Raw genomic sequence first — 26,868 nt, 5'->3', positions numbered from 1 at the left:
GGTTTAGAAGCTGCTGTTTAAGCGATGCTGTTAAGACTTTTGTAACAAAGGCACACAAAAACAAGAGCGATAGATAAGCTTAATTCGTACCCGGCTGTCTTCCAAAGCCTCCCACTCTGGGGTGTAGGTGTGGACTGTGATTCCGGCCGTGCAGTTGGAGAACTGGAAGAGGCTGGCGAACATGCGGTGGTTCTCTGGTGTGTCTGGGAAGATTGGGTCTTGGAAGTTAACCCCATGGGGGATGATGTTGTAGTTCTCATCCATCCTGAGGAACACAGAGAGACAGGGGATCAAGATGCATTGCATTTGAATTACACACACACACACACACACACACACACACACACACACACACACACACACACACACACACTGTAAGGCTTTGAGACTGAAGTGTGACAGATTTGGTGATGCTGCTGCTGTTGGGGTGTCAGACAGGGTTAAAATAACGTGTATTTTATCCTCTCAGTATGCGGCTTTGGTATCTGTTTATCTCAACTATGCTTTGGGCCACAGCTGTCTAATAAAACCTCCAATCGTGTGACACGGAGGGGAATACCTGTAGCATAACAGTTAGAGCACCTGCAGTAAAATATTATGACAATTCTTCAGCAGCTACACAAAAACACTTAAGCATTACAAATGCATTTGGCAGCACAATTACATTTACCTCCAGGTGAAACATTGAAAGTTCACATCCAAACTCATCTAAACTAAGTGGTATACTCTCTCTCTCTGTCTCACATGCTCTCTTCTTTCGTTCTGTTGTTTTTATTAATTGTGGTGTTTAAACCATGTCACTCATAACCTCTCCAAGCAGACATCTGTACACACACACACACACACACACACACACACACACACACACACACACACACACACACACACACCTCCCATCAAATGAAGGAAGTCTGTTATCACATCTCTCAAGATGGCAAAATACATATTAATACAACACCATGGTTACCCTGGCATAGAAGGAGGAGAAATAACACACTTATTTGGTCTGCCTCTCGTTAAGTGGACTGCTCCTTTCTTTAGTGTGAGCTTTGGCTGCTTTCCAAGGGCAAGCCTGAGGAAAAGTTCAGATTTATGTTTGTGCTACTCATTTACAGAGAATAGATCTCATTTACAGAGAATAGATCACGTAATGGCCTGCAGAGTTTATTATAAGTAATAATCAAGCCTACATTGCGGTGAAGGAAGGACAAGTGAGTTGTTCCATGGATTGTTTCCTAATGCAGGAAAATGTTCAATGGGCTGGCATGACATAATTTTGAATTATAAAGCTGGAAGGAAATTGTGTGTTTGTCCAAACAGATCGTTTTTTAATGTGATTATCAGGAGTTAAACAGCTGTGTTATTCAAATGATTCAAGCAATCAACATCTGACAGATGCTTGAACTAGTGTTCTTTTCTCATGCATTCTGTTAGGTACAAATAATGACGGTCAGCACAGAAAAGTATATTACGTAAAAAGTAAATGTTACAGTATCTTCTCCAATCAACAGCTTCTATGGGAGAACCTTCCAGAACGACAACCATCTCTGCAGCACGCTACCAATCAGGCCTTTATGGTAGAGTGGCCAGATGGAAGCCGCTCCTCAGTAAAGGGCATATGACAGCCTACTTGGAGTTTGCCAGAAGGCACCGAAAGACTCTCAGACCATGAGAAACAAGATTCTCTGGTCGGATGAAACCAAGATTTAACTCTTTGGCCTGAATACCAAGCATCTTGCCTGGAGGAAACCTGGCACCATACCTACTGTGAAGCGTGGTGGTGGCAGCATCATGCTGTGGGGATGTTTTTCAGCGGCAGGAACTGGGAGACTAGTCAGGATTGAGGCCAAGATGAACACAGCAAAGTACAGAGAGATCCTTGATGAAAACCTGCTCCAGAGTGCTCAGGTCCTCAGAATGGGGCAAAGGTTCACCTTCCAACAGGACAAAAACCCTAAGCCCACAGCCAAGACAAAGCAGGAGAGGCTTCGGGATAAGTTTCTGAATGTCCTTGAGTGGTCCAGCCAGAGCCCGGACTTGAACCCGATCAAACATATCTGGAGAGACCTGAAAATAGCTATGCAGCAATGCTTCCCATCCAACCTGACAGAGCTTGAGAGGATCTGCAGAGAAGAATGGTAGAAACTCCCCAAATACAGGTGTGCCAAGCTTGTAGCGTCATACCCAAGAAGAATAGAGGCTGTAATCGCTGCCAAAGGTGCTTCAACAAAGTACAGAGTAAATGGTCTGAATACCTATGTAAATGTAATTTTTCTGTTTATTATTTTTAATAAATTAGCAAAAAATGTCTAAACTTGTTTTTGCTTTGTCATTGTGGGGTATAGTGTGTAGATTGATGAGGAGAAAAAACTATCTAATACATTTTAGAAAATGCTGCAATGTAACAAAATGTGGAAAAATTCAAGGTGTCTGAATATTTTCCGAAGGCAATGTATGTGGCTGGTGAGAGAGGATCCGGCGGGAATAACACTGTGCTTGACTGTGTTGGCCCCCCCAAAAATGCATATGGTTCTAACTAACTATTTTGCACAGACAAAATAACACACTCACAATACACAAGACCACCGAGAATGTCTGTGTGTACTCATTTCAATAGCTTTGAAATTCATTTAACTATATATTTTGAAGAACGCTGGAACCAATATCTCCCTCAAAACAATAACTGATGCACTGGTTTTAATTAATTCCATGCTCCTGAGACATGGATACTTCCCATCCTGACAAGCATGGCTTTGTGGATTGTTTTATACCACATCATTCATGAACAGTACGTTTTGTCCCTCTTTTTTCTCCCTTCCTCCATCCCTTGCCTGATCTCTCTCACCCTTCCTCCATCCATTACTCTCTCACTCTTTGCTCTATTGCAAATGGCCAGTGTTTCCCCTACTTCTCAAGTCTAGCATGTAGCCTAAGTCTCCGGACATTTGGTTCCTATTGGATTACAAGCTGATGTATAAACCAATCAAATACTCACAGAGGGCGCAGTAATGTCAACCAGCACTAGTAAATACAGGCCAATGTTTCCACTGGTTTAAATTTCTACTCAGCTTCTACAAATTCCATGGCACTTAGCAGAAACATAATTAAGCCCCAACCACTTGTGTACATTCCCAAACAGTTCCCCAGGCAATGGTTGTATGAAAAAATGCTGGCTTAGCTAAGTAATATCCTAGATGCGCTTTCTGTATTAGCTAGCTATATTGTTGCAGTTCTGCCAAACCAATTTATCATCTACATTACACCCTCAGCATAAGGTATCAACTACATACAGTAGAGTCAATGGGACAGCAGTTATAGGGATTATCCTTTGTTTCAAACCCTCAGACCCCTTTTCACATCCCCTCTCAAATTCCCCAACTTTAAACAGCTCACCTCCCTCTCTCTCTCACCCCTCCACATAAAACCCTGTTCCTTCATAGGAAAGCTTGTCCTCTCCTCATAACCTTGTTTAGTCAAAAGCATGTTGGTTTAATTAATGCAGCCTTTCTCCTATTTCTTAGCTTTTCTTTGATGGATTGACTGGTGAGCTTTGCCCTACCAAAATGGAACAAGCTGGTTGGTTCATGATGCGGTCACACAGTGGTGGAAAAAGTACTAAATTGCCATACTTGAATAAAAGTTACGATACCGTACAGCGGGTCAGCCACCAGGGGGAGACTCGTTGAAGCAAGGTGACAGACGGAGACTAGATCAAGCGGCGGTGGCTCCCTCTGCTGGATGTGCCAGGTCTCGACGGGTCTGGCCAGGACTAATTGGGGCGGATTGAGGCTGGTGAGTAAGTCAAACCCACTGATCTGCCACAAGTGGTGGAGAACGAGGAATTTGACAACGTGGTCGGATCAAGGTTGACGTTTACGCGGTATCGGCATGGACGAGTTGATAGCTCAGTTCGTTAAGGGCCCAACAAGCGAACAGGTGGCTAACTACGATGGTCTCAAGAGGGAGGTACTCAGCCACTACTGGTACAGCCTGGCCAGATCCAGACCAGGTCTGAGCTAGGAAAGCAGCAGAAAAGTCATTTTTTAAGCTACTTTATTAACCAGAGTGGATAAAGCCAGAGAAGGAGAGAGGTGCCGCTCTAGCAGGCGGGGGAGGGGCCGTACTGTGAGCGAGTGACACGGGTAGGAGGGAGGGAGGGAGATACGAGAGACCGCAACCAACCAAGCCGACTTGTGCTACAGTAGACTAATAGCTGCCACCGCTAGGTTATTTAGCATCAATATGATTACGTAGTACCTATCTTGGACTGCATCAAACTGGGAAAATCTAGTTAAGCTTGTCAACTGAGACTGCAGTGCACAAGCTTTATCATCCTACAGTTACCAATCACTTAATTCAGAATATTAAGTAGCAACCTGCCTACCTGTTGGCTCTTGGTTGTTGTAGCCTCAGTGGTGTGTATTCTTGGATGCCAAGGGAAGCCAGCCTTCTCCCCAAAATGTACCAAAACATTTCTAATAATAATTTATCTATCTTTCATCTCTCTGTTTCATCATCTATGACTGCCTATTGCCGCTTTGATGACTTATGATTGGCCAACAAGCTACAAGTGCCATGCTCCACTCTTGTGAAAAGCAAGAGCAGCGGCATAAATTATACAATTTCTTTCTCTCCACTGCAGCAGACGCGTTTGGACCTGTATGGACACTCCCGGACAAGTCAGTTAAAATTACAAATACCCGAGACCCATGACAATCATATCAGATCCGGACCCTCTTGGGTCCCAGTTCGGGTCTTGGGTATTTGGGTAAAGGTGGATCCGTGAAGACCTCTAGTATGGATTACTTACATACCCACTTTTGCCAATGACACCCAATTGCCCAGAGACAACATGTTTTGTCTGCCCCCAGCTGCCATGTGTACATTTATCGCCAAGTCTGCATATGAGTGCAATGCACGCATATTTCGCTCGTCCAATATTTGCTATCAATGTAGCATTAAACTAACTATTACTGGTTTTAGCTATATATGGCAAGTTTAGTTTAGAGTTTGTTTTCCTCAAGTTGCATGGGCAGAACACGACAGAAAGACAACAGAAGACGACATACCTAAGTCTCACAGAAGATAGCAGGCATGCTAGATAGCAACGATGACAGCTAGAGCAGCATGTACACACAAAATGGTGCAAGCTCAAGCAAGCAAAAAAGGAAATGGACCAGGATGAGATAATTGCAACCTCTTTACCTCAGACCCCAAGCAAAAGTGAAAAAGGACATTTCCATGTCTGAACATCTCACTGAAATCTAGACCCTGACTACTAAACGAGACGCCACATTCTCCAAGGTGTCCACCATAGAGCGGGCTACCAAAGAAACATCAATGAAGATGGATGGTTTGTCAGAAAATGTGCGTCAGCTTCACACAGATGTGAGCGGGTTTCTAAAGAATGAGGGGAAGAAACTGCAGTCAGAAAACATGGAGCTGAGTGAGAGTGGAGCTGAACTTCAATGTTACTCTCCTAGGTTGAATCTGAAAATCCAAGGTGTAAGAGAGGTAGAGCGAGAGGACATCAGGGAAGCCGTCATCATATCCTGGGGCAGGTGGCTCCGTGCATCAAAGACAAACTAAGACATGTGATCAACGTTGTTCATCGACTTGGGAATCGAAGAACTGACGGACCTTCTCGCAACGTCATTCTGTGCTTCACCATGCGCCACTACAGGGAGATCATCTGGAAAGCGGCCAAGGGGAACAAGTTGCTGGACTAGAAGACGCTTCGCATCAAAGAGGCTCTGTATACCGCAGGATCAGACTCCCAGGGAGAAGCTGTGGCCGCTAATACAGAATGCTCGACAAGAGGGCAAAAAAGCCCTGACACCACACTTGAACTGACATGACATGACACCACACTTGAACTGTGAGTACTGTCAAGAGTAAATTTACCGCTCCAACTTTAACTTTATATGAACACTTTCCCCAATTTCGTGATATCCAATCGGTAGTTACAGTCTTATCTCATTGTTGCAACTCCTGTACGGACTCGGAAGAGGTTGAGATCCGTGCGTCCCCCGAAACATGACCCCGCCAAGCCGCACTGCTTCTTGACACAATACTTTCTTAACCCAGAAGCCAGCCGCACCAATGTGTGAGGGGAAACACTGTACACCTGACGACCCTGTTAGCGTGCATTGCACCCGCCCCGCCACAGGAGTCACTAGAGAGCGATGGGAGAAGGACATCCAGGCCGGCAAAACCCTCCTCTAACCCAGACGACGCTTGGCCAATTGTGCACCGCCCTTAGATAATGGTTTTAAATGAGCAATCTTGACAGTCTTCTAAAGAAAGATAATTATCTCAATAATTAGAGTCTGAAGGTAGTAAGTTTTAAGTTCCTCGGTGTACACATCACGGACAAACTGAATTGGTCCACTCACACAGACAGCGTCGTGAAGAAGGCGCAGCAGCGCCTCTTCAACCTCAGGAGCCGAACCTTCAAATTCGGATTGTCACCAAAAGCACTCACAAACTTCTACAGATGCACAATCGAGAGCATCCTGTCGGGCTGTATCACCGCCTGGTACGGCAATTGCTCCGCCCACAACCGTAAGGCTCTCCAGAGGGTAGTGAGGTCTGCATAACGCATCTCTGGTGGCAAACTACCTGCCCTCCAGGACACCTACACCACCCGATGTCACAGGAAGGCCATAAAGATCATCAAGGACAACAACCACCCGAGCCACTGCCCGCTATCATCCAGTAGGCGAGGTCAGTACAGGTGCATCAAAGCAGGGACAGAGAGACTGAAAAACAGCTTCTATCTTAAGGCCATCAGACTGTTAAACAGCCACCACTAATATTGAGTGGCTGCTGCCAACACACTGACTCAACTCCATCCACTTTAATAATGGAAATTGATGTAAAATATATCACTAGCCACTTTAAACAATGCTACTTAATATAATGTTTACATACCCTACATTACTCATCTCATATGTATATGTATATACTGTACTCTATATCACATACTGCATCTTAATGTAATACATGTATCACTAGCCACTTTAAACTATGCCACTTTGTTTACATACCCTACATTACTCATCTCATATGTATATACTGTACTTGATACCATCTACGGCATCTTGCCTATGCCGTTCTGTACCGTCACTCATTCATATATCTTTATGTACATATTCTTTATCCCTTTACACTTGTGTGTATAAGGTAGTAGTTTTGGAATTGAACTAGAAGCACAAGCACTTTGCTACACTCGCATTAACATCTGCTAACCATGTGTATGTGACAAATACATTTGATTTGATTTGATTTGAACTTAAATCTTTAAAACTAGAGTTAGAACAGTTTTACACAGATCTGGCAAAGTGTGCTACGTCAGATCAATAGCAAAATGATTTGAAGAGGGGGAAAGAAACACCAGTTATTTATTTGCTCTCGAAAATAGAAACTACTAAATAAAATCTGTAACTGCACTCAAAACGAATGATGTATTATAAAAAGATCCCACTGAAATATCAACGTTTGCCAATTCCTTTTATGAAACCTTTACAACTCACAACTTCAGGTAGAAGTTGAGGTTAAGAAGGCTACATTCAGAACTATGTCCCTGTGTTTGAGGATGAATTCCACAGTTTTCGAATCAATAGTGTCAAACCTGTTGTGACTAGGGGGCAGTATTTTCATTTTTGGAAAAAAAAACGTTCCCGTAGTAAAACAGGATATTTTGTCAGGACAAGATGCTAGAATATGCTTATAACTGACAGCTTAGGATAGAAACCACTTTAAAGTTTCCAAAACTGTAAAAATATTGTCTGTGAGTATAACAGAACGATGTTACAGGCGAAAGCCTGAGAAAAATCCAATCCGGAAATGCCTCATGTTTTGAAAGCGCTGCGTTCCAATGCGTCCCTATTGAGCAGTGAATGGGCTATCAACCAGATTACTCTTTCTCCGTATTCCCGAAGGTGTCTACAGCATTGTGACGTAGTTTTACGGATTTATGTTGAAGAATATCCGTAAGCAGCTACATTGCGCAAGTGGTCACCTGATGCTCCCAGAGAGATTCTCGCGTAAAATACAGAGGTAGCCATTACTCCAATCGGTCCTACTGAAAAACAAATTGTCCCGATGGATATATTATCGAATAGATATTAGAAAAACACCTTGAGGTTTGATTATAAACAGCGTTTGCCATATTTCTGTCGATATTATGGAGCTAATTTGGAATATTTTTAGCCGTTTTCGTGACTGTAATTTCTCAGCCAAACGTGAAGAACAAGCGGAGCTATTTTGCCTACAAAAACAATATTTTTGGAAAAAAAAGGAACATTTGCTATCTAACTGGGAGTCTTGTGAGTGAAAACATCCGAAGCTCATCAAAGGTAAACGATTAAATTTTATTGCTTTTCTGATTTCCGTGACCAAGTTACCTGCTGCTAGCTGGACAAAATGCTATGCTAGGCTATCGATAAACTTACACAAATGCTTGTCTAGCTTTGGCTGCTTTGGCTGCATCTGAGATGACAGGGTGATTAACAAAACGCTAAGCTGTGTCTCAATATATTTCATTTGTGATTTTCATGAATAGGAATATTTTCTAGGAATATTTATGTCTGTTGCGTTATGCTAATTAGTGTCAGTTGATGATTACGCTCCCTCATGCGGGATGGGGAGTCACTAGAGGTTAAGTTTCAACATTAGTTTAGTCTTGGACCTTATATATTATTCAGATGCAATTGACTCAGATGCTGTTATTTTATGTTTAGACTTCTGTAAAGCCTTTGACACAGTTGAACATTAATTTCTCTTTCAGTTTCTGTAAAAATTTGATCAAAGTCATTCACATGTGTTACAAAGATCTAAAGAGTTCTGTGATACTAAACCTTAATATATCCAAAAGAGTCAATATCAACATAAATGTATGACAGGGATGTCTGTCTTCACCTTTCTTATTCATTTTGGTATGCAAATTTGCATGGCTTATACATTTTTGACTGAGATATAAAAATTTACCAGCTGGCTAAAAATACTAATATTTTTAGAGACAAAGACCAGGTCGCCCATTCCCTTAATGCCATCACTGCATTCTCGCGTCTGGATTAAAACTGAATGTTTCTAAATGTGAAATCTTATGTTTACAGTATATGACTCTAATGATAAATAAATATACAATATTCCTGTAAAGGACTGCGCTAAATATTTAGGAACACAAATGAATTTCTCTCCTAAAATTAAGAAAACAAACTACATATTTAATAATTGGCTACAAAGGGATCTATCTACACTTGGAAGAGTGCTTCTGTCCAAAGCAGAGGGACTGTCTCACTTTGTGTACCATCTCATTGTCTCTATTTGTAAATCCCTCTACCTGTAATGAGATTGACAAGGCATTTCTTATTTGTAAAAGTCTTACAAACTAAAACGTCTATCCTCTGAGATAAGAGATTTGAAGGAGGTCTGGTAGTGTTGGATTTTGTTGACAAAAATAACACGTTCAAGGTCAATTGGTTGAAAAGATATTCCGTCAATACAGAATCCATTTGGTCTTACATTTTTACTGAAATGTAATTATTTTCCTGAAATATCACCTACTAAATTAGGTATGTTTCCCAAACAAGCTTTAATGTCCTGGATTTTTTTTTCCCTACACAACTTTTCCTTGCATAATGCTCTTTTGTGGAATAATTCAGAAATAACTGTAAGGAGTAAGTCATTGTTCTACCCTAGCTGGCATGAAATAAATATTAACTTAGTTCTTGATGTATTCGACAACAGGGGTAATATTCTTTCATATGAACAATTTATTACATTGAATGAGTTTCCAATACCTTTCAGAGAGTTTATTTATGTGATCAAAGTCATTCCTAGTGGTCTGACTACGCTAAGAAAAACTAATCTTAGCTTTGGTGATAATCACAGAGCTTATCCAGCACTTAGCCTGTAAGGTGTGGGCTTACTTGAGAAATCTTGTTGTAACAAATACATAAAGACACTTTCCATTCAAGGAACAAATTTATGCCTAGAGGTACACTTTGTTTGGAACATGTTAATTCCTGACATTGTCTGGAAAAAAGCAGGGTTAATGCATAAGATACTATACATCCATATAATTCCACGGTGTCGATGATTGATGAGTTGATGATATATATGTGTTTTCTGCAAAAAAGGTGGAAATCTTATGCATTTTTTCTAAGAATGTAAATCTATGATAGATTTTTGGAGAAAACATTGCAGAGTACATATTTAGATTTTTGAACACTACCAATGTTGTTGACATGAACGATATTGCATGTTACAATTGTAATACTGTTCCCAAATACATTAAACATAAACAAAAATTCCAGAAAGCTATACCAAAATGTAAATATTTCTGATTTATTTGAATCCCTAGTTAATAACAAAAATGGTCCTTGAATTTTTATAATGAGATTTTTTGTGTAAGGACAATTGCACAATTGTTGTTTTTATTTATTAAGGTCTCTTCTTGTTTTAACTATGCATTTTGTTTTGTGGTAGACATGTTTGATGTAGTGATGTAAATTGTTGATTGCTGATAATCTGTGTAACTGTCACGTTCTGACCTCTATTTCCGTTGTTTTGTATTTATTTAGTATGGTCAGGGCGTGAGTTGGGTGGGCAGTCTATGTTTGTTTTTCTATGTTTTGGGGCATTTCTATGTTTTCGGCCTAGTATGGTTCTCAATCAGAGGCAGGTGTCATTAGTTGTCTCTGATTGAGAATCATACTTAGGTAGCCTGGGTTTCACTGTGTGTTTGTGGGTGATTGTTCCTGTCACTGTGTTTGTTGTCACAGGATAGGCTGTATAGGTTTTTTCACGTTCCGGTTGTTGTTTTGTAGATAAGTTATTTCATGTATCGTTCATTTTCCATTAAAGAAACATGAGTAACCACCATGCTGCTTTTTGGTCCGCTTCTCCTCCTACAGACGAACGTCGTTACAGTAACAAATATTTGTGCCGGATATTTGTAATTTGTACTTGGAATAAAAAGGAAAAAATGTAATAAAATGGACATTCATAAAGTTGGTGTAAACTTCCAATGCATTTCAACAATATTGCCAGATGGCCAGGAATGGATTACATCAGACATGGTTACTTCTGCTGCCTGTCAAGAAAGCTTAATACAAATCTCCGCAGTTGAAAATGAAATGCTACATTGAAAGAAATGGGAGATAATGTCTAGATGATTTTACAGTGGAGATCAATTTTATAAATTGCCTGGTTTGGCTAATACTGCAGAATAGTGAATAGGCATTTCAACGTCATAGCCTTAGCCGGTGGTATCTTTTGGAATAGACACTGGCTGGAATGGGGTTTTAACCAATCAGCATCCAGGATTAGACCCACCCGTTGTATAATATTTGTTAATGCTATCGAGCCAGGCAAGCTATGATATCACAGATGAAAGGGGAAAGATACTGTAAATAGCTAAATAAATCAAGCTAACATGTGATGTAGCATATAAGAGGGAGATGTGCATAGCTCACATTAGCCAGCTACCTTTCTAACAGCAGCTAACTGCAGCCCATTGGCATTTAGGGTTAATACCGGGCAAGCACTTGGGCACAAGCTTGGTAACGAATCATAGGATATAGCCAGCTTGCTTTCAATAATATTTAAACTTGAACTGGCTAGCTAATGTGTTAGCTAGCTTGCCAACTAATTTCAAGTCAGACAAAGACAATGATAACTGACACGGATTTGCAAGTTGGGTAGCTAGCATTTGGGGGCTTCGTCTGCTAACCCAAAACAACATGCCTGTTCTCATAAAAGTTTATTGTGTATTTTCAAGGGCAAAAATAAATGAAGGATGGTACTCGTCTACTACAAATATAGCTATGGCTCTGGCAGCAAATAGCAAAACGTATCAGCAAGCATTCAGCAACGCAGACAGCTGGTTGCACCGTAACGGTGTCAGCATCACCGGCATGAAAATATTATGTAGTTACCATCCATCTATTAGCATATAAATTACTAGAGGCTACCTTTCCCTAGGCTGAGTTTAGGGACCTACATCAAAGGAAAGGACAGAAAATAAAAATATATTTTCAATTTGAGTGGTATCAATGGAAAGACTGGCTCTGTGGCTGCACTGCTAGGAACCAACTCTACTGAGTTGCACTGCACTACCTGAGCCACTTGTGTGGATTGTAGACTCCGTCTCATGCTACCACTAGAGTGAAAGCACCGCCAGCATTCAAAAGTGACCAAAACATCAGCCAGGAAGCATAGGAACTGAGAAGTGGTCTGTGGTCCCCACCTGCAGAACCACTCCTTTATTGGGGGTGTCTTGCTAATTGCCTATCATTTCCACCTGTTGTCTATTCCATTTGCACAATAGCATGTGAAATTTATTGTCAATCAGTGTTGCTTCCTAAGTGGACAGTTTGATTTCACAGAAGTGTGATTGACTTGGAGTTACATTGTGTTGTTTAAGTGTTCCCTTTATTTTTTTGAGCAGTGTAGTAGCCCTCCCTAGGGGCAGGCAGCTGAGTGTCTTGAGGCTTAAAGCTAGTCAGAGTACCACCACTGCATTGAGATCTTTTGACCTACAGTAACTTGTGAAGACACACTTGTGAGTTCAGAAAGAATGGCTGTCATGACCCCTTCACTTAATCTGGTTAGATGAAAGCAAGAGATGAACTATTAAGTCCTAACCATGATATTAACTGTAAAGCCTTAACACACACATTCTACTCCAAGAATAATAATCTGTCCCTTCACTTTGTTAAACAGCAGACCAGCAACAATGTTATGGGAGTGAGACTACTACATTTGGCACAGACAGGCAGACCAACCAGTCTACAGTTTGGGTCCAGTGGGAGATTCCTTATTTCATTTCTTCCTATGCTAAACTATCCTTTAGTCCTGTCCTTGGCACTCATAGTCACAATTGATTAGGGGAGGCTGTTTCAGTCTGTGTCATTTGGGGGGCTTTAACAGGAAATGGGAGCTCACTGGAGACTCTGATGGAAACTTTTCAGCACTGGCTTGCTGATTCAAAGCCTGAGAGAACCATGTTTGCAGAATGACGAGAACAATGCTTACTGGAACTGGAGACTCCTCTGTTAAAAGTTTAAGACGGAGGTCTGAGATTAGCTGAGAAGCTGCAGAGCAGCACTAGAGGCTCAGGCAGACACATCCCTCTCCATCCCAGCATCCTAATGAAGGAAGGCACAGATCTAGGATCTTATTTGAGCCCGTTTGCTACAGCAGGGAAATTATCCTGAAGCAACAGGAAATGTGAATTATTATGTGGATTATACTGTATATAATAGATTTTTGTTGATACATTTTTCATTAGGGCAAATATAGTCTGACCTTTTAAAGTGGAAATTACAAAATTTAGAAGCCTTTTTAAACCTTGAATACACTACAAATTTGCATTTCCTGCCGTGCAGGAAAATTCTCAGAAACAAAAGAGTGATCAAATTATGATCCTACAACTGTAGTTCAGAGATGCATCAGAGGAGGTATACAGTGTTCTTATATAGGCTTTTTAAGGAACTTTTAGTGACAGTTTAACGCAGCACACTAAATGTCAATGTCTCGGGCTGTTTTATTCTAGTTTTCATTGCACCCTAAATATGTCTGTGTCTTACTGTAACCCTTATTAGGTTGTTTCCTCCCATAGTAGCTGGCTGATTGCAGGGTTAATCCCCACGGCTTGTAGTTGAGGACCCTTTCAGATCAGCAAAACCCCCAATAATGCCTTTAGGATTTCCCAATAATGGAGAAGGGCTACATCACGACACCATCAACCTGTCCTCTCAAACGGAACACATAATTTCCCGTGTGTGTTTAAAACGTGCGTGCATTTAGTCTGTGTTAATGTCTGTGTGTTCATGTGGGAGTGTGTTCGTGTGTTTGAGTATATGGACTGGCAGCAGGGGGCCTATGAACCTGGGATCTTCAAAAAACGATTGAAAATGCAGCTGGCCATCCAACTCATCTACACACACACACACACACTCTTTCCCTCTGACTATCTAAACACACGGTCACTATTGTACTTGGCGGTGAACCTCCATGCGGGATAGCTGAACACGCCACACTGGAATGCCTTTGAAAGACTCTTTGAATGACTGTGCACTTATCTGTTCTAGGTGCTGAGAATGAAAGGAACACAGGAAGACTTGAGACATCAGTTAAACGTGTCGGCACAAGTTAATCTCCCAGAACAGAAGGCTGGTGTTATTCAGCAGGGTTGTTCCATGTTTGGGAAACAAAAGACTTCCCAGCCAGCCTGTAGTTGGTGTGGAGATAACACCATCAGCTTAAACTCCTAGCTTTGAGGGTCTCCCCTAAGCGGTTGGGAACTGTCAGCCTCTAATTACACAAGCTGGAAAGCCATGGCCACTTTTTTCTATGACTGCTGTGTTGTTCCCCTCTAACACCAAGGGAGATGCAGTGCCTTCAGAAAGTATTCAGACCCCTTGACTTATTCCACATTCTGTTGTTTTACAGCCTGAATTCAAAATGGATGAAATAATTTTTTCTCTCTACACACAATACAACATAATGACAAATTGAAAACATTTTTCACATTTATAAAATTTTTAATACAGAAATCAATAATTTACGTAACTATTCACACTCCTGAGTCAATACATGTTACATTCACTTTTGGCAGCGATTACAGCTGTGAGTCTTTCTGGGTAAGTCTCCAAGAGGTTTTCACATCTGGATTGTACAATATTTACACATTATTCTTTAAAAAATGCATCAAGCTCAGTCAAGTTGGTTATTGATCATTGCTAGACAGACATTTTCAAGTCTTGCCATCGATTTTCGAAACGATTTAAGTCAGAACTCTAACTAGGCCTCTCAGTAACATTCAATGTTGTCTTGGTAGGCAACTCCAGTGTATATTTGGACTTGTGTTCTAGGTTATTGTCCTACTGAAAGGTGAATTTGTCTCCCATCGTCTGTTGGAAAACAGACTGAACCAGGTTTTCAACTAGGATTTTGCCTGTGCTTTGCTCTATTCCGTTGCTTTTTATCCTAAAGAAAACTCCCTAGTCCGATGACGAGCATACGCATTACAAAAATCGAATCAAATAAAATGTTATTTGTCACATGCGCCGAATACAACTAGACCTTACCTGGAAATGCTTGCTTGTGAACCCATCTCTACATTGTAGAGTTGAAAAATAGTAACACACAAGGAATAAAATAAATAAAATATACAAGAATGGAGCTATATTCAGGGAGTACCAGAATCAGATCAATGTGCAGAGGTACGAGGTATTTGAGGTAGATATGTACATGAAGGCAGGGTATATTGACTAGGCATCAGGATAGATAATAATAATAAGAGTAAATTAAAGAACAGAGTAGCAGCAGCAAATGATGTGTGTAAAAGTGTGTGTGTGTGTGCTGTGTATGTTTGTGTTGTGTCAGTATGCGTGTGTGTGTGAGTGAGTGCATACGTAATATACAGTGCCTTGCGAAAGTATTCGGCCCCCTTGAACTTTGCGACCTTTTGCCACATTTCAGGCTTCAAACATAAAGACATAAAACTGTATTTTTTTGTGAAGAATCAACAACAAGTGGGACACAATCATGAAGTGGAACGACATTTATTGAATATTTCAAACTTTTTTAACAAATCAAAAACTGAAAAATTGGGCGTGCAAAATTATTCAGCCCCTTTACTTTCAGTGCAGCAAACTCTCTCCAGAAGTTCAGTGAGGATCTCTGAATGATCCAATGTTGACCTAAATGACTAATGATGATAAATACAATCCACCTGTGTGTAATCAAGTCTCTGTATAAATGCACCTGCACTGTGATAGTCTCAGAGGTCTGTTAAAAGCGCAGAGAGCATTATGAAGAACAAGGAACACACCAGGCAGGTCCAAGATACTGCTGTGAAGAAGTTTAAAACCGGATTTGGATACAAAAAGATTTCCCAAGCTTTAAACATCCCAAGGAGCACTGTGCAAGCGATAATATTGAAATGGAAGGAGTATCAGACCACTGCAAATCTACCAAGACCTGGCCGTCCCTCTAAACTTTCAGCTCATACAAGGAGAAGACTGATCAGAGATGCAGCCAAGAGGCCCATGATCACTCTGGATGAACTGCAGAGATCTACAGCTGAGGTGGGAGACTCTGTCCATAGGACAACAATCAGTCGTATATTGCACAAATCTGGCCTTTATGGAAGAGTGGCAAGAAGAAAGCCATTTCTTAAAGATATCCATAAAAAGTGTTGTTTAAAGTTTGCCACAAGCCACCTGGGAGACACACCAAACATGTGGAAGAAGGTGCTCTGGTCAGATGAAACCAAAATTGAACTTTTTGGCAACAATGCAAAACGTTATGTTTGGCGTAAAAGCAACACAGCTGAACACACCATACCCACTGTCAAACATGGTGGTGGCAGCATCATGGTTTGGGCCTGCTTTTCTTCAGCAGGGACAGGGAAGATGGTTAAAATTGATGGGAAGATGGATGGAGCCAAATACAGGACCATTCTGGAAGAAAACCTGATGGAGTCTGCAAAAGACCTGAGACTGGGACGGAGATTTGTCTTCCAACAAGACAATGATCCAAAACATAAAGCAAAATCTACAATGGAATGGTTCAAAAATAAACATATCCAGGTGTTAGAATGGCCAAGTCAAAGTCCAGACCTGAATCCAATCGAGAATCTGTGGAAAGAACTGAAAACTGCTGTTCACAAATGCTCTCCATCCAACCTCACTGAGCTCGAGCTGTTTTGCAAGGAGGAATGGGAAAAAATGTCAGTCTCTCGATGTGCAAAACTGATAGAGACATACCCCAAGCGACTTACAGCTGTAATCGCAGCAAAAGGTGGCGCTACAAAGTATTAACTTAAGGGGGCTGAATAATTTTGCACGCCCAATTTTTCAGTTTTTGATTTGTTAAAAAAGTTTGAAATATCCAATAAATGTCGTTCCACTTCATGATTGTGTCCCACTTGTTTTTGATTCTTCACAAAAAAATACAGTTTTATATCTTTATGTTTGAAGCCTGAAATGTGGCAAAAGGTCGCAAAGTTCAAGGGGGCCGAATACTTTCGCAAGGCACTGTATGTAAATGTGTGTGGGTTTTGTCTGGGAGTGGCAATGTAGTGTGTGTGAGTGAGCGAGTATATGGTTTGTATATGTAATCTAGTGAGTGTGCGTAGGGTCAGTGCAAGACAGAGTCAGTGTAGATAGTCGGGTACCATTAATTTACTATTTAGTCTTATGGCATGGGGGTAGAAGCTGTCTCGGAGCCTGTTGGTCTGAGAGCCAATGCTCCGTTACCGTTTGCTGGATGGTAGCAGAGTGAAAAGTCTATAAAGTCTATAGCTTGGGTGACTGGAGTCTTTGGCAATTTTTCTTGCCTTCCTCTGATACCGCCTGATAAAGAGGACCTGGATGGCAGGGAGCTCGGCCCCAGTCATGTACTGGTCTGTCCGCACCATTCTCTGTAGAGCTTTGCGAGGGCCCATGCCAAACCCTCTTTAAGACTGTGAAGGTGTGTGTTGACCATGTTAATTTTGTCCTTAGTGATGTGGATGCCAAGGAACTTGAAGCTCTCGACCCACTCCACAACAGCTCCCTCAATGTGAATGTGGGCGTGCTCTCCCCTCTTTCTCCTATAGTCCACGATCAGCTCATTGAGGGAGAGGTTGTTGTCCTTGTGTCACACTGCTAAGTCTTGTACTTCCTCCCTGTAAGCTGACTCATCGCCGTTGGTGATCAGGCCTACCATCGTAGTGTCGTCAGCAAACTTGATGATGGTGTTTGAGTCGTGCGTGGCCACGCAGTTTTGGGTAAATAGGAAGTACAGGAGGAGACTAAGCACACCCCTGAGGGGCATCTGTGTTGAGGGTCAGCATGGTGGAGATGTTGTTGTCTACCCTTACCACCTGAAGGCGGCCCATCAGGAAGTCCAGGATACAGTTGCAGAGGAATGGGTTTAGTCCCAGGGTCCTTAGCTTGGTGATGAGCTTGGAGGGGACTATGGTGTTGAAGGCTGAGCTGTATGTAATCTATGAACAGCATTCTCACCCTGCTATCCAGGTGGGAGAGGGCAGTGTGAAGTGCAATTGAGATTTTGTCAACATTGGATCTTTTGGGGCGGTATGCGAATGGGAGTGGGTCTAGGGTGTCTGGGATAATGGTGTTGATGTGTGTCGTGAGCAGCCTTTCAAAGCACTTCATTATTTCCGATGTGTACTACACGGCGATAGTCATTTAGGCAGGTTACCTTGGAGCTCTTAGGAACAGGGACAATGGTGGTCAGCTTGAAACATGTTGGGATTAGAGAATGGGACAAGGAGAGATTGAAAATGTTTGTGAAGACACTTGCCAGTTTGTTTGGGCATGCTTTGAGAATGCGCCCTGGTTTTCCGTCTGGTCTGACGGCCTAGTAAGTGTTAACCTGTTAAAACATTTTGCTCACATCACCCATTGAGAGTGAGATCTGAAAAAACAGGGGCTTTCAAGTTATATTCCTTGAAGTGAGCATAAAAAGGCATTTAGCTCATTTGGGAGTTCTGCATGGCTAGGTTTCCCTTTGTAATTCGTTATCGTCTGCAAGCCCTGCCACAGATGACAAGCATTGGAGCTGGTGTAACAGGATTCCACCTTCATCCTATATTGTCCATTTGCATGTTTGATGTCTTGTCGGAAGTCAGAGCGAGCTTTCTTGTACGAGTCCATGTCCGTGTCCCATTCCTTGTAAGCGGTAGCTCTAGCTTTTAGCCCAGTGCGGATATTGCCTGTAATCCAGGGTTTTTGGTTTGGAAACATTTTTATAGTCACTGTAGGGATGACATCATCTATACATTTATTGATGAAGCCCGTGACTGATGTGGTAAAGGCCTCAATGCTATCGGATGAATCCTGGAACATATCCCGTCTGTACTAGCAAAACGGTCTTGTCGCCTCGCGTCTGCTTCATCTGTATTGAGCGCATCACTGATACTTACTGCTTGAGTTTAGTTTGTAAACAGGAAGCAGGAGAATGGAGTCCGGGTCAGATTTGCCAAAGGGAGGACAAGGGAGGGCCTTGTATGCATTTCTGTGGGTAGAATAAAAGTGGTCTAGACATTTAGTGCCCCTAGTGGAGATGGAGACTTGTAGGTAGAAGTGACAAAGGACGGTTTCATGTCTCCCCGCATTAAAGTCTCCTCCCACCAAAAACGCTGCCTCTGGGCAAGCTGTTTCTTGTTTGTTTATGGCCTCATACAGTTTGTTGACTGCCAGAGTGGTGTTGGCTTGTGAAGTTACGTAGACAGCCATGATCATTTCAAATGAGAACTCTCTTGATAGATTAAAGGGTCTGCAGATGACCATGCGGTTGTGAGGATTGACGTTGGTAGAAACGAGAAGCAGGTACAGGGAGTGAACATTTAATGATCAACGGACATGGAACGGAACAGGACAGGACAGCGTCTGGACAAGAACACATAATGACATTAATGCGGACACAGGGAACAAACAGTTATAGCCGGGGAAATGAACAAAGGGAAGGAGTCAAGGTGAGTCCAATGAGCACTGCTGCGCGTAATGATGGTGACAGATGTGCGAAATGAAGTACAGCCTGGCCCCTCCAGCGCCGGAGAGAGGGAGCAGGCATGACAGAGGTATTCTATATCAGGTGGGAAAAAGCTTGAGATTTCCTTCACACTTGAAGCAGAACACCAGTTGTTATAAAAAACACACTCCACCTCCTTTCGACTTCCCCGAAGCAGCCATATGATCTTGCCGCTGTATGGAGACTCCACCAAGTACTACGTGCATAGTGTCAACATCCAGACAGGTTTCAGTAAGATATATAATATCTCTGCTTTTCAAGTCTCTCTGATAGGATGCCTGTATCTTTGTAGTGACTGGGTGTATTGATACAACATCCAAAGTGTAATTAATAACTTCACCATGCTTAATGATACAGTGCCCATCCTAATTATTGGGACAGTGAAATAAATAATGTACTCCACATGTGTAATTTTGGAGTCACTTTTATCATAAAAAATAATAGAATATGTTTCTAAACACTTCTCCATCAATGTGGATGCTACCATGATTGTGTATAGTCCTGAATGAATCGTGAATAATGATGAGTGAGAAAGTTACAGACGCAAAAAAAATATCATACCCCCAAGACATGCTAACCTCTCACCATTACAATAACAGGAGAGGTTAGAATTTGAGGGGGCATGATTTGTGCATCTGTAACTTTATAACTTATCACTTTTTAGGAATCATTCAGGACTATCCGTAATCATGGTAGCATCCACATTAATGTAGAAATAATCTGTAACACAACCAAAACAAACAGCAAATGCATCCAACAAGTTTATAGAGTCACAAACTTGATGTAATCATTGTGTGCTAGGAATGTGGGATCAAATACTAAACTTTTGACTACTTTAATATACATAAGTGAATATACATAAGCTGACAGTCTGCACTTTAACCTCATAGTCACTGTATAATGTAAAATCCAAAGTGCTGGAGTACAGAGCCGAAAGAAGAATAAGTGCTTCACTGTCCAAATAATTATGGAGGGCATATTCAATGCCTGCTTTTGATTTTTTTTTGTACCAATCTACCAATAAGTGCACTTATTTGTGAGGCATTGGAAAACCTCCTTGGTCTTAGTGGTTGAATCTGTGTTTGAAATATACTGCTCGACTGAGGGACCTTAAAGATAATTGCATGTGTGGAGTACAGAGATGCGGTAATCAATTTAAAAATAATGTTAAACACTATCATTGCACACAGAGTGATACTATGCATCTTATTAAGCAATTATTTACTCCTGAAATTATTTTGGCTTGCCATAACAAAGGGCGGTGGGGGCGTTTTTCCCCCACATTTCGTGATATCCAATTTGTAATTGCAGTCTTGTCCCATCGCTTCAACTCCCATACGGACTCGGGAGAGGCGAACTCACCGTCTCAAAACATTTAAGCTTTTAATTTTCTATTAATTTAACTTTAACATTATGAGGTATCGTGTGTAAGCCAGTGACACATAAATCAAAATGTAATCAATTAGAAATTCAGGTTGTAACATCAAAATGTGGAGAAAGTCAAGGGGTGTGAATACTTTCTGAAGGCACTGTATCAAACTCAATTATCTCATACTCCGGCACATTGATTGATTTAGTACTGGTACCCCGTGTATATGGCCAAGTTATTGTTACTCATTGTGTATTTATTCCCTTTGTTATAATTTTCTCTAGATTTTTCTCTCTGCATTGTTGGGAATGGCCTGTAAGTAAGCGTTTCACTGTTAATCTACACCTGATGTTTATAAATTATCTAACAAATAAAATACAGGGGTTACTTCTAAACGACTTGAATCTGATCATCTTTTCAATCTGTTGATATTTATCTCACATGAGAAAACGGTGTGTGAAATCTAGCTACACAATATGACACACTATAATATTGCGCGCACACATACACCCACGGTTTGGTTTATTCTTCCTGTTGTGTTTGCTTGCCACTTGGGTCGTCCAAAGTCTAAAACATACCCCAAGACAATCCCAAGGGCAGACCCAGCACTCAACTCTATTCCACCTAGTGTCTATTCATCAGACAAAAGTTTCTCATTAAACTGTAAAAAGGTTAACACCGCTGGAAATGTAAGGGTTATATTATATCTAGACACAAACAATACATCACATGTCTATATTCTGGTGTATTGTACTTGTGTTATTTCAGTATTTAAACTTGCTTGAAAGTGATAAACGCTCCTCCATCAACACCAGCACTTCACCGTCTCTTACCTCAGAAAGAAATAGTAAGAGCTGTTCTCCACGACGCTGTAGGAGTAACAGGGGAAGTAACCCAACCCGGTGACATTGAACCGGGAGCCAGTGGGGACCTCCAGCATGCTGCCCCACGCCTGGTCGCATTGCAGCTCGATCTCTGCGGAGAAGAAGAGGTCCGTGTCATACTGCCAAGGTAGGTAGTTATACACACTGTACGAGTCCTTGTGCAGCGCAAGCACCTTGGCGAACACGATGATCTCCGCGAGCTCCGCACGGCACGCCTCAGTCTGGGGTCTCCAGTCGTGGGCCAACTGACATCCCCAAACCCCGCTCAGACAGGTCGCCAGAATCAACGCAAAAATAGCACCCATATCTGTCAACTGAGGGTTTCGATTGCAGCCACTACGAAACACAAATTCCGGGCAGTGAAGGGTGTGCGGGCTGGTGAGAGTTACAGGACCAGGACCACTGACTTCTCATCAAACTGTCAGGCACGACTGTATTCCATAGGCTTGTCAGTGCATGCAGCACCAATATGTGACAGGTATCATACAAGTAGGCTCTCTTTATAAATAACAGCAGGAAAGTGATAAAGTAAGTTGTTGCATTCAAATACAACAGCAGTTACTTATGCTAAACCCTCCCTCATCCCCTCCTGCACGCCAGGCTACACTGTGAGTGCTGATCTAAAATTACGCGCAGCTTCCCTGGATCCTGTGAGTAGAGGCTCTCTGTGCGCTTGACATCTGACACGCACTAAAGTAGGCTATTCTGACTAGCCAAGAGAACACCTTGTCTATTACCTAACACTTTATAATGCATAACCTCTCTCAATTATACATGCATGGGGTAATCGTGCTTCTACAGCTGCATTGCTTGCTGTTTGGGTTTCTGTATCGGCCTTTTTTGACATCTACTGCTACATGTGATTGGTTGATCGGGGTTATCAACAGTGCCATTGCTTAAAATTGAGAGCCTATCGAATGTTTTTTTTTTTTTGTAATCCTCCAAAATTGCAGACCATGGTCTACTTCCATACATTTCCAACATCACATAATATTGGGTTTATTTCCGTACTTCTGTATTTCTTCGATCACAATACGCCTTGTAAAATGTACTAAAATAAATTCGTTTTCAGCCCCTCACAACAGCAACCTTATCACAGACACAAACTATGTCTTATGGGGTCATGGCTTCTGAGATATGATGAACTGGGGCCCACCCACTCCACGTGTGATAACAAGTTGAGGGTGCAGTCACAAATTAGGCTACACCTAAAAGCAAATTAGACCAAAAGATAACTTTCTAATCAGTCTGGTAACTGAAAAATGTATGATTTGCTGCTAAGTGTCAGAAGTCAAGAATACTGTATATTTCCCAAGTGTCTTCGGCTCAAAAGCCCCAGGCAGAACAGTAGGCTCATACATTGACATGTAACATCATGTCTGTGTCCCTGCATTGCACCTCTGTCATGGGAATGTCCTTCCCAGCAGAAGAGCCCCCAGTTGTCTTCTCTTTAGTAACCTCATCCAGGAACGAGATTACCCAGCAAACATGACCCATATGTTGTTATTCGGTGGGCACGGGTATCCCACACTAAGCCCACACCAGCCCCACACAGCCTAGCCCACAACAAGCTCAACACAGGCTAGCCCATATCAATCCCACATCAGCCAGACATCAGCCAGACAATCCCACATCAGCCAGACATAACCCAACATATAGGCTAGCCCTGTGTTTCCCAACGGGCAGTCCCCAGTGAGTAAGTGGGAAGATTTAAAAAAAATGTGAGGGGAAAAACATTACCAACAAAATATATGTTCAAGTTATTTAAATCTTAATAGGCAGGAAAACATTTACTGAGGTCACTGGTGTGAGATCTCTAGTTATTTTATATTTATAGGCCTATTTTGTAAGTAGAGTTTCTGCTACTGCCCGCCCGAGCTTTGGGTCAATGGTTGATCCTCTGCTTGCGCAGAGTGCACGTGATCATTTGCTCTGTGCGCTAGTGTGCCTGCTGCTGTTATCCTCGCAGAAACTATGATTGATAAGACAGCAGTTGATGCACTGAAGACGGTACCATTGTAAAATAACATAGTGTGCTGTATGATCGAGGACATGGGCGTTGATATTGTTGATCAAGTGCTGAAAAAATATTAATTCGGGTCCATCTTCTCTGCAATTGGACAATCCCACACTGGGATTGACTGATGTCATTGGTGAAGGAAATTTGATTGCGTTTGTGCCATACATAAACATTTAGGAAATTAATGAGCACATTCTGTTCTGCAAGAAGCTACCAGGGAGAACTACGGGTGAGGATGTGTTTCACGTTATTGACACCTTTTTCTCACAGCACAATCTGGATTGGGAAATCCTGTGTTCATGTGCGCACGGTTCGCGCTGCATCAATGCCAGGGACTCGCAGTGGCGGATTTAGTTATAGGCGACATGGGCAGGCGCCTAGGGCGGCATCTTGCGTTGGCGACATGTGGCGCCCGCACAAAAATAAATAAATAAATATATATACATATTCCGAATGGTGACATTTGCGCAATCGGTTTTCTATCGCTCATTTACACAGCAAGTCAATGATGTCATGTCACCGTGTGGGACTGTGTGTCAATTAACCTTGTCTGAGTGGGCGCCCTGATTCTAGTTTGTGAGCTAGGCAGGCTACTGTCTAGGAAGGTCTCCCACTCAGAAGTACTAGATGGAGAGGGGGTGGGGTAGGTTGACCACTGGACTCCCCACTGGAAGCCCGAGGTAGGGGGGGAATCTATCAAATACCGCACTTCTAACTTTGTACAGTACTAATGCAATTAGTAATGCGTGTTTCTTGTTTGAAGTGCAATGGTGTAATAATCAGGTTATCTTCTTTATAAGTGTGTTATTCTATTTGCGTGATATAGGATTTGTGCCATTTAGTTTTATTATATTTTTTTGTTAGCAGCAGTGTAATAATTTGATTCTCTTTTTTATTTGTAGTTATATACTACAATTTGTTTCTATTTGTCTTTGTTACTTCTTTTTGAAATTTCTGAGTCTTATTTTTGAATTTTTATATTTATATAGTTTTAAATGTTATGGTTATGTATTTGTGTTGTTCCAAATGTCTGAATAAAAATTACAGGTAGTGCAGAATGGTGCTTTTTTTGTTGTCGGGGGGGATGAAGGGGGGATTCGCCCAGGGAGCCATACAAGCTAGAACCGCCACTGCGCTGGAAGAGTGAAATGATTAATTGCCCACATAAAGAAGATAAATCCCACTGTATCATTCACAGAGAGGCATTGGCTAGCAAGAGAATGTCCTGAGTTACATTGTGTTTTGAATGACACAGTGAAAGTGATTAACCTCATTTTTGTCAAATGTACACGTGATCTATGAATCACGCCGGTCACACACGAGGGGAGTACTTCAGGTAAGTCAAAGTGCTTTAGGAGTACAGTACCCCAATAAGGTTGGGAACCACTGAGCTAGCCCACACCTGCCCAACACGGGCTAGCCTACACCAGCCCTACACAGGCTAGTCCACATCAGTCCAATACAGGTTAGCCGACACCAAGCCCAACACGTGCGAGCTCACATCAAGTCTACACCAGCCTAACAATAGCTAGCCCACACCAGCCCAACACAGGCCAGCCCACGCCAAGTCCACTCCAAGCCCAAAATGGGCCAGCCCACACCGAGCCCAGCACGGGCTAGCCCGCACCAAGTCCAACACAGGCTAGCCTACACCAGCCCAACACAGGCTATAGCCCACACCATGTCATGCCAAGCTAGAGGCGTGGTTTGCACAGCCATTACTGAGATTGTCATTCCAATTTAAATGTTATGTTGTGTGATGCAGAAGTTAAAAAAAGTATTGTACACTGCTAAAAAGACTCTAATAAGTGCATATGAAATATGAGAAACATAACAGTTTCTCTTGTAAAAATATACGTATGATAGTATCTGCTTGGTTGGCATTCTGCTACAATGTAACATATTCCCTAATTACCTTTTAGGCTTGAAAATGATGCAATTTATGCATTTAATTCAATTGTAATAATTCAATTATAAATAAACAAATTCCTATTAAAAAGCAGTGTTGCGGCGTCACTACAGCCTGTGGTTTGATCCCTCGCCGTGTCATTACCGGCCGTGACTGGGAGTCCCATAGGGCGGCGCACAATTGGTCCAGCATCGTCCGGGTTAGGGAAGTGTTTGGCCGAGGGGGCTTTACTTGGCTCATCGCGCTTTAGCGATTCCTTGCGGTGGGCCAGGCGCCTGCAGACTGACTTTGGTCATCAGTTGAACATTGTTTCCTCCGACACATTAGTGCGACTGGCTTCCGGGTTAAGCGAATGGGTGTTAAGAAGCGGGTTGGTGGGTCATGTTTTTGGTGGGTCATGACTCGACCTTCCCCTCTCCTGAGCCTGTTGTGGAGTTGCAGCGATGAGACAAGATTGTAATCACGAAATTGGGGAGAGAAAGGGGTGTAAAATGTACAAAAAATACATAAACAAAATAGAAAAGGAGCATTGGCCCAATGTGGGCGGCCTACAGTACATACCGGATGGGCATTATTTTAGTCTGTATTTGGCCCACATCGTGCCAATGTGGGCATGTTTGCTGGGAAAAGATGGTCTTATTTAAGCAAAGTGAGGGCCGCTCTCACCAGAGATAGGCTGCTCACACAGAGAAAATGTGGAGCCGATAAGCAAAGGCACATTATCCTTATGTGGGCAGCCTACATGGGGCCAATGTGGGCAGGTTTGCCTGGTTCTTTAGTAATCTCTCATGGACAGACTACGTAAACATAAATGGTACCATAGATTTGCCTTTATACTATGACCACCGATAGCTAAGGAGCAGAAATAGTTCCTGGGCATAGGTTTTTCCATCACTGGTCATTCGAATTTCGGAAGGGAAAGGGACATTTGGCCCATAGACTTGCAAAGAGAGAGGGTGGAGCTCTTCGTTCCGGTCCTTGTTCTAGTAACTCTTCATGGGCATGTTCCTCTGCACCCCAGGAATTGCTGACGCATACCAGATCTTACGATCTCTAACCACTAGGCTACCTGCCACCCCGATTCCTGTAACATATGATGTGGTTTTTACAAATCAGCTAACCACATCAT

The 26,868-nt window shown here is 42.1% G+C and overlaps 1 protein-coding gene across 2 annotated transcripts in view; it reads right to left on the bottom strand.

The window, feature by feature from the left end:
• The window catches only part of LOC110527978 (coiled-coil domain-containing protein 3), a 37,546-nt gene extending 14,961 nt beyond the window's left edge, over positions 1 to 22,585 (bottom strand). For both annotated transcript variants that reach the window (XR_005052600.1, XM_021609638.2), the window contains exons 1-2: positions 21,760 to 22,585; positions 91 to 265 (exon numbers count right to left, since the gene is read on the bottom strand). Coding sequence is in view for 1 of the 2 variants with exons in the window: in XM_021609638.2 (XP_021465313.2) it covers positions 91 to 265; positions 21,760 to 22,115 (531 nt within the window). In the remaining variant the exon portion in view is untranslated. The remainder of the gene's footprint in view (positions 1 to 90; positions 266 to 21,759) is intronic.
• Between the last annotated feature and the right edge of the window lie 4,283 nt (positions 22,586 to 26,868).

The sequence above is a fragment of the Oncorhynchus mykiss genome, chromosome 7 (genome assembly GCF_013265735.2).
Source record: "Oncorhynchus mykiss isolate Arlee chromosome 7, USDA_OmykA_1.1, whole genome shotgun sequence".
Lineage (NCBI taxonomy): Eukaryota > Metazoa > Chordata > Actinopteri > Salmoniformes > Salmonidae > Oncorhynchus > Oncorhynchus mykiss.
Note: the sequence above shows the minus strand (reverse complement) of the source record. Positions and strands in the feature narration are given on the sequence as shown.